This window comes from Solanum tuberosum, unplaced genomic scaffold (assembly GCF_000226075.1).
Source record: "Solanum tuberosum cultivar DM 1-3 516 R44 unplaced genomic scaffold, SolTub_3.0 scf00177, whole genome shotgun sequence".
Classification (NCBI taxonomy): Eukaryota; Viridiplantae; Streptophyta; class Magnoliopsida; order Solanales; family Solanaceae; genus Solanum; species Solanum tuberosum.
In genome coordinates, this window is record NW_006239101.1 from 381,294 (window position 1) to 390,142 (window position 8,849).

Here is an 8,849-nt window from a genome sequence, read left to right on the forward strand (position 1 = left end):
ATAATTAATGAGTTCAATTGAATCAACGGAACCATTTTAGACCTGCCTCAATAATCCTTTTATTCTTGGAATATGCTCAATGGAGATGATCATATATACTCCCTCCGTCCCATTTTATATGATGTACTTTGATTTGACACAAACTTTAAGAAAAATGGAAAGACTTTTAAAACTTGTGGTCCAAAATGAATGATAGAAATTTGTGTGGTTGTAAATCATTTCATTAAGGGTAAAAAAGACATTTTATAGGCAAATTGTTACTTAAAATAGAAATGTGTCATTCTTTTTGGGACTGACTAAAAAGGAAAGTAAGTCATATAAATTGGGACAGAGGGAGTAAGAGAATATTCTGCCACAGAGGCAGCTGATTCCATTATGTCTTGGAACTTAAAAAGTACAATTCATTCGGTCTCTATGTGATGCACTTTACTTCTTTAATTTCTTTTAAACAAATATAATGTTGTGTTTGTACATTGTATAGTTGAAAATAACTTAGTTTTAAAAAAATTCATTTACCATAAAATGAAATATTGTATAGCCAGAAAAATATCAAAATATTATTTTAAGATGAGCATTGCTTTACACTCTTTTTCAGGATAAGACTTCTTATATACCTAAACACAACAAACTTCATGAGTAGTCGAACAAATGAGAGGTTGTCGATGAAGGTTTTGCATAAGATCCCTTCGACCTCGTTCGCCTAGTAGTTTGCTTGTACTATCATCCTCTATATATTTGACCTGCTTTCTGGCTAGTTTTTTTAATGACAAATGCTAGTATCCTAACCTAGCTACTGTTACATCTTGCTAACTTCATCTAAATTGTCTTTCGACAGCTCATCTCTATGATAAGATCATAATGAGTGAGTTTAGACTACAAATTAAATATTACTGAATCAAACGATATCAAGACATTAAAAAAATATTAAATATGGCCTATAAACAAGAAACATGGGTGGTCTTAAAATATGCAAGTTGGAAACATTGATTTATATATAAAAAAAAAAAGGTTTAAAAAATAACCCATACTCCTACTATCATTGTCACACAGTCCAAGTTTCGACATTACTGATACTCTGATGAAGCCCATAGGGAAAGGTTAAGAAAAAAAAAATTAGGAAAAGAAAATAAGAAAAAAGATTTTCATCCTTCAACTTGTTAGTATTTCAACTATTTTTATTGCTTAATAATCTTTTCCTCCTAATTTATGTAAATAACCATAAGCTTGTCAGAAGAGTTTAAATTTTTTATTTTGATCAAGTAAAAATGTTTGAATAGAACTCCAAACAAATAGAAGAATTGAGATGATAAATCAAAGTAAAAATGTCTGAATAGAACTTCAAACAAATAGAAGAATTGAGATGATAAATCAAAATAAGTACGAAAATCTCTAGACCATTCCGTCTAATTATTTTTTAGAGTTCTCTATTTTTCTTGATATTAATATCATAATGTAGAACATATGTCCCCATTTTGCCAAACCTCATATGGTCCATCTTCCTCTGAGCCACCAATTTCATCCTTTTAGGTCACTTCAAAAAAATTGATTTGATTACTTTTTCATTAATGGTTTACATATGCATATTCTGAGATGCCAATTCTAAAGCATTGCTTTATAATGTATTTTATTATATAATATTATGTTATTTTAATGATAAAATGCAACAACTTTATTATTAACATGAATCTAAAGTGCAACAACCTTTAATTTTCTTGTAGAATTTCAAATAGGGTATCAGAAAATTTAAAATGCTAACATGGGAAACCTATTTGTATATGTTTTCCCTTAATGCTTTATGTATGATCATTATGTGCCATGTTAGAAGATTAAGATAAATATTAAATAGATGAAATTATGTCCAAGGAAAAGGAAAATTGATACTAAGAGCCGTTTGAATTGGCTTAAAAAAATAACTTTTAAAAAGTAACTTTTTAAAGTGCTGAAAGTTATTTTAAAAAGGGTAATTGTATATAATAGCAAACTATTAATTCAAATTAAATGTTATAACCATAGTTTGATTTAATTGTACCCCATAGCAAACTGTTGCTATTTCGCCTCTCTCCTGGTTAATCTCGCTCGCCACTCTCGTTTTCGCTGGGCAGTCTCCCTCGCTTCTCTCGCTTTTATACAAACACAAATGTATAAAATGCATTTGTGTTTGTATAAAGCGAGAGAAAATTGTATATATACATATATGTGAAAGTTGATCTTTTAAAAATAAGTAGTTATGTGTTTGGATAAAAGTGTTGCAGTTGAAAAAAAGTTGTTGATGTGTTTGGCAAATAAGTGTTGTTAAACACCTTTTTTTTTTAATCAAAATGTCTGAAATACCCTTAAAACTGTTAACAAAATAAAAAGTTGATTAATCTAAGGTTTTTATTTCTAAGAAAAATTAATATAAAATAAATTTATATTTTAATTCAATTTCAATAACTTAATATTTAAGTTAATTTTAAATGTGCAACTTATTTTAAATTTCAAAAATATATAATTTGAATAGATCACATGAAAGAATTTGGGAATTGTTTAAAAGAATTAAGGGTAAAAAAGTAAGGAAAAAGAGTCTAAAAAATACTCCAAATTTAGCCGAAATTGTTGTTACGATACCAAACTTTATAGAGGACCTTTTACCCCTATGTACTATTTAACAGTGTATTTTAAAGGTATATATGTGCCTACGTGGACATCATTTTAAATAGTAATGTGTCCACGTGGACACATATATACCTTTAAAATACACTATTAAATAGTGTAGGGGTAAAAGGTACTCTATAAAGTCTGATATCGTAACAACAATTTTGGCTAAAGTTGAAGTATTTTCCAGACCCTTTTCCCAAAAAGTAATATACTTGATCAAAGTAGAATGACTTTTAAGTTAAAAGAAAAAAAATAGGGATCACCCTACTTTTAACTTTTGACTTATTTTAAGTTGTTCTTATAATTGCCAAACACTCTCACAAGTCAAAAACTGACTTTTAAGTCAGTTTGACCAACTTAAAAGTCCATCCAAACGGTCACTTAACTCAATCTCTCACGAGGTGTGAGAATTCTTTGATATATATATATATATACTCTCTCGGTTTCACCAATTCATGTGACACTTATTTGTTTTTTTGAGAGTCATATAGTTTAAATTTGACTGGGGATTTGCTTATGGAGTTTTCAATTTTTTTGAAATAAAATTATATATTTGTAAATTACGTAAAAAGTATTATAATTCACAATAATTGACAATTTAAAATATTTAAAAGATATATGAAAAATTTATGGTAAAAATTAGACTTATTTAAATCTCGAAATCCAAAAGATGCCACATAAATTGGAACGGAGGGAATAATTATTATTATGTTGAATGAATGGTGAAAAATACATCTGAATTATCATGCTTTTGCAAGTTGAATATCTAAAAGTGTGTGAGTTCAATTTCCTAACTAAACTATCACCAAATGTTTATCAAAATAAACTCGACACTAACCAGACAAGATGTGTGCATACACTCGCATCTAGGCCCGAGACAACATAAGTTCTAACGACACATTCTTATCACACAAACACCATCTGCGAATTTCCATTTCATCCTTCATGCTCCAATATGATATGTAACATCATCGTCAATCCCTTCATTTCTTTGGATTATTAACCCAAGATACTAAAAACTTTCTCTTTTGAAGACTACTTGAATATCATATCAATCTTTACTTCTACATCGACCACGTGAGTTGTGTCACTGAACTTGAACTCTAGGTACTCTATCTTACTCCTGCTCAACTAACCCCTTTAAGCACCACGATCCATACTTTTTTTTGTATTAGATAAATTTGATATTTAAATTCAAAAATCTCACTTTTAACAAGAATAATAATTACAATAGAAAAAAAAAAGATATCATCACATTTAAAATATGAGGAAAAATCATCAATAATTCTTGATGAAAAGTTAAAAAGAGACATTTGAGTGGTCTCTATTGACTTTAAACTATGGTCCATTTAGCCCTTCCATATATTAAAATAAATTATTCTAGTTTGATTACTGAAATTAGAATTTTACAAATATTCATTCCCTTTCTTTGTAATTTCCCATTTTCCACTCCTTCAATTCATTTACCCTCCTTTTCCCTTCATTTATGGAGCACAAATAAATGTCCACTTGAAACTCGCAAATTCGTCAATCATCTTCTCCAAATACCTATTCTTCCTTACAGAAAAAATCCAAAAAAAAATAAAAAAAATTCTATCATCTTCATCATCATCAACAATGGCGAATCATCACCAAAAACCTCATGCTATTATGATTCCATATCCATATCAAGGTCACATTACCCCTTTTGTGTATTTAGCTATAAAATTAGCTTCACATGGTTTCACAATCACTTTTGTAAACACTCATTATATCCATTCTAAGATTTCCAATTCTCAATCTAGAGAAAATTCTCAAATAAAAAACAAAGATGATCTGTTTGCTAGAGCTCGTGAATCTGGGCTTGATATTCGTTATGCGACTGTGAATGATGGGTTTCCTTTAGGGTTTGATAGGTCATTGAATCATGACCAATTTGTTGAGGGTTTGTTGCACGTTTTTTCGGCGCATTTTGATGAATTGGTTGGGGATTTGGTGAAATCGGATCCGCCGGTGACGTGTTTGATCGCTGATACATTTTATGTATGGCCGGCGATGATTGCCGACAAGTATAATTTGGTTTATGTTTCGTTTTGGACGGAACCTGCTCTGGTTTTTAATCTGTATTATCATATGGAATTGCTCAAGAAAAATGGACATTTTGCTTCTCAAGGTTCGTGCCCCCTTTTCATTTTCTCCCAGTTATCTTCGTGTTATCTGTAGGTCACGAGTTTGAGCTAAGAAAATAGTTGTTAATATTTGCATTATTATGCTAGGTTGTCTATGTCACATTACTTCCTTTCAGCTTTTACCTGACCTATGTGAATGCAAGATGCTTTTTTTTGTTATAGAAGTTGATAACTGTTTTTTCTGTCTCAATTTATGTGACACTTAATTTCGACTACTTTTGTCTCAATAATGAAATGATAATTCAGAGTTTACATGGATTTAGTATATCTCTTGGCGATCCATACCACCTTTTAGAAAAAAGTGCCACTTGATATGGATTCACAAGGATTATAATATAAATGTATGTATTTGAAAAATATAATATGTGACCGACGCCCCGTAGAATAAATATCAATCAGAAAGTGAAGTCTCAAAGCCAACTAATAGTCTTTTTAAAATAATATAATGCATAATCATGTTGTTCGGTTAGTATACATCTCGTCTAATTCTATAGGATATATTTTGCCTCCTTAGCAACACATATTGGAAACTCTGTTCACAAGCTTGGACATATATAAAATAATGTTTAATATTCTTGCCTTCATTGGAATTTGAATCTGAAGCCTTATGATTCTGAATTCACTTTATTGATCACCAACGACGCAACCAACACTTGTAAATTGGATTGTGACCATGTACCAACATAACTGGTGTAAAATGTTGGGTAGGCCAGTGGGTGTCTCCTTCCTTTTTGTTTTTGTCCTGTTTTAGGTTGTGGGATCCAATGAAAGTTTGGTGGTGATAATGGTGGTTAGTTGAGATACCACTTTACTACTAGCTACTAGAATTTGATTTTCAGAACAAACAACTTATTTTCTAAAAATAGTTTGTATCTTAATTAAAACAAAACATGTTTTTGTTTTGTTTTTTTGAAAACATTAATGGTTGATGGTTGAGAGATGCCTACAAAAAAAAGTTTTTGTATGTAACAAGAGTTTTCACATTATCAGAGAGAAATTAGTCAAATTGGTCTAGTGGTGTCTTTAATTTGATCTTTTGTCTGTTATTGCATGTGGACATTATAGTAAAATAGGTGTTCACACTTGGAGTTGGAGTTTAGAATTAAAAATAACGAATTTTTTTACACTGCACAACAGCTCTACAAAACCTATAATAAAAAATAATCATAATTATTATTATCTTTTTTATAAGTTCTAATCTGTATACAGTATGTAACTGATGTATAATATGTGTTTATATTGATTAGGGTAGAAGGTTAGTAGATAGTTGTGTGCTGTCTAACTTCTGCTTTCATATCAGTAATAGTGGTATTTACTTTCGTAGGCTCTTATGTGGTGGGATTACACTGAGTATGTTGTTGTTATACTTTGTCATATTTTTCTTATATTTTTGCTATGGCTTCCGCATATCCAATTTCTTTTTTCGAAATGCTTTTTTTTTAGGCGAGGGTCTATCGAAAATAAAAAACCTTCCCTGTGGACTAAAGATATTCATTTTACTATTTGAATAGTTGCCTTCTTTGACCTCCTAACATGGCCTTGACCCCCACTTGGTTGTCACATTTGTGTTTCATTAGAAAAAAGGTATATTGATAAGTTTGTTCATTTACTCATATTTTTAAAATTGGACTATTGGCTTAGACCATAATTTTTTAATTTTACTTTAAATAGGTAGCTAATCTATCTTTCATTGAGAATCTAACATTGATTCCTTTACTAACTAATTATTGGTCCTGAGTGGGATTGGTGAGTCTACTTGAAATTAATTTATGTTAATGATGTGACTTTTCAGCTTATGGGTAGGTCTCTTTGTCTCAATATGTGCTGCAAGTACCTCACCAACCCATTATATGTAAGAGGTTGTTGTGGGGTCTAGCACTATGTTAATGACTAATGATATTTGTTGTGCGTGTTTGAATGCACTAGTCTTCCACACGCTAATGATGAGATGAAATATATCCCCATTTAGTGGTTCTCGTGCCATCACAATGGCATGACATTGAAAGAGCAATCGGAACATGTTCCTGATCAGCTCATTAGTTGCATCTCGATGCTGGTCGGTTCCTTTCTCTTAAACATAGATTAAGATTATTGTGAGTCTAACACCACGGAAATAACTGACGAGTCCTATCACATTTCTAGTTTTGTTCTTGGATGCACTAGTCTTTCATATGTCTGTGATGAGATGAAAATTGTCCTTGTTCAATATTCTTGTGTCACCACAATGGCATCACATCAAAAGAGTGACAAGAACCTGCCACTCATTCCGTTGTTTGTAGGCACATCATGTCATCAAAAGCAAGTCTTTTTCTTGTGCTACTATCTGTGAAATCTGTTCTTTCTTTCTAAATATTACTCTTTTCTTATTAGTAGATAATTTGATTAAATTATGTTCTTATTTTTCAGATAATCGAAAGGATACTATAGACTACATACCAGGAGTTAAAGCTATTGAACCAAGAGACTTGATGTCTTATCTCCAAGCAACTGATATTTGGACTGTGGTGCATAGGGTAATCTACAAGGCCTTTACAGATATTAAAAAGGCTGATATCATCATTTGTAACACAGTCCAAGAACTTGAATTTGATACCCTCTCAGCCCTAAACAAAAACCAGCCCACATATGCTATTGGTCCCATTTTCCCATCTGGGAATTTCACTAAGGCCCCATTCAGTATTAGCCTATGGTCTGAGTCTGATTGCTCTCAATGGCTCAACAACAAGCCCAATTCCTCAGTGTTGTATGTCTCATTTGGGAGCTATGCTCACACTAGTAAAGAAGACCTATTGGAGATAGCCCATGGGCTTCAACTTAGTGGGGTGAACTTCATTTGGGTCCTAAGGCCTGATATCGTTAGCTCGGATGAGACGGATTTCCTGCCTGTGGGGTTCGAGGAAAGTATAAAAGATCGAGGGTTGATCGTGCCATGGTGTAGACAGATTGAAGTGATATCACACCCTGCGACTGGTGGATTCCTAACTCACTGTGGATGGAACTCTACATTGGAAAGCATATGGTGTGGTATACCGTTGATTTGTTTTCCCTTGCTGACTGATCAATTCACTAACCGAAAACTAGTTGTAAATGATTGGAAGATCGGAATTAACCTGTGTGACAAAGAACGCGTTACACACGAGGAAGTAGCCGAAAAGGTTAGCCATTTTATGTGTGGGAATAGTACTCAAGAGTTGAGAAAAGCAGTGAAGGAAGTGAGGAAGACATTAGAGAATGCATTAGGACAAGATGGATCATCTGAGAAGAATTTTCATCAATTCATGGAAAACATAAAGGTCAATGCAAGGAAACGGGCCGGGCTTTCGAATGGGCATGTTAGTCCATTACACCAAAATGGTAATGGGTTGGTCCATTGAACATTTGAAATCTAGTGTTAATTGTAAGCATATAGGCTAAAAGGCCTAAGTTGTAGAAATAGCACTACATAGCCACTTTTCGACCTTGTTTTTAGAAAGTTAGTCGTTGTTACAGAGTTTCAAATTCGACAAGTGAAACTTCAGGATATTATCGTGACGTTTTCCTTGTACATTTTGGAACTCTAGGATATTGACTATTTTTCAGTTACAAAGATTGAAAAGTGGCTATTTTTGAATTTTAGTTGGCCTATGTTAGGTGTAGGTATGGTTCTCTCTTTTGGCAATGTTGTGTTTTTATCTTTGAATTTAATTTTTGCTTAGATAAGTCAAGCCCTTGAATGTAAAAATTGTTTGTTCAATAACTACTGTAGTTTAGTTTATTTTGAAATTTTGAGATGATATGGAAAAAAGGTCCTTCTACTTTTATATTTTGAAAATGTTATGAGGTTATTCATAGAAATGTATAATTATTAGTAGTTGCAAACAATTGCTCTATCTGTTTAATGGGTTTACATTATTTTTTTTAATAATAGACCTCAACATATTTTAACTGCTTTTTTTTAGTATATGGTTAAAGGTTTGCTTCATCCTTAAAGTATCCCAAAATGACATGTCAATGAATTATTGGAAATAGAGCTACTGATACATTTGTTTTTTTTTTCTTCCAAAT

General features: G+C 31.8%; 1 protein-coding gene across 1 annotated transcript; it reads left to right on the forward strand.

Moving 5' to 3' along the window:
• Positions 1-4,100: 4,100 nt before the first annotated feature.
• On the forward strand, positions 4,101-8,567 carry LOC102600509 (UDP-glycosyltransferase 86A1-like). Its single transcript, XM_006354291.2, has 2 exons — positions 4,101-4,789; positions 7,212-8,567. The coding sequence occupies exons 1-2, from the start codon at positions 4,255-4,257 to the stop codon at positions 8,177-8,179; spliced, it is 1,503 nt and encodes a 500-aa protein (XP_006354353.1). The 5' UTR covers positions 4,101-4,254; the 3' UTR covers positions 8,180-8,567.
• Positions 8,568-8,849: the final 282 nt, after the last annotated feature.

Bases quoted from the DNA above. Each gene is read 5' to 3' on its own strand.
- LOC102600509 (XM_006354291.2), top strand. From the start codon at position 4,255: ATGGCGAATCATCACCAAAAACCTCATGCTATTATGATTCCATATCCA. The intron at 4,790-7,211 runs GTTCGTGCCCCC...CTTATTTTTCAG, and splicing joins TGGACATTTTGCTTCTCAAG to ATAATCGAAAGGATACTATA.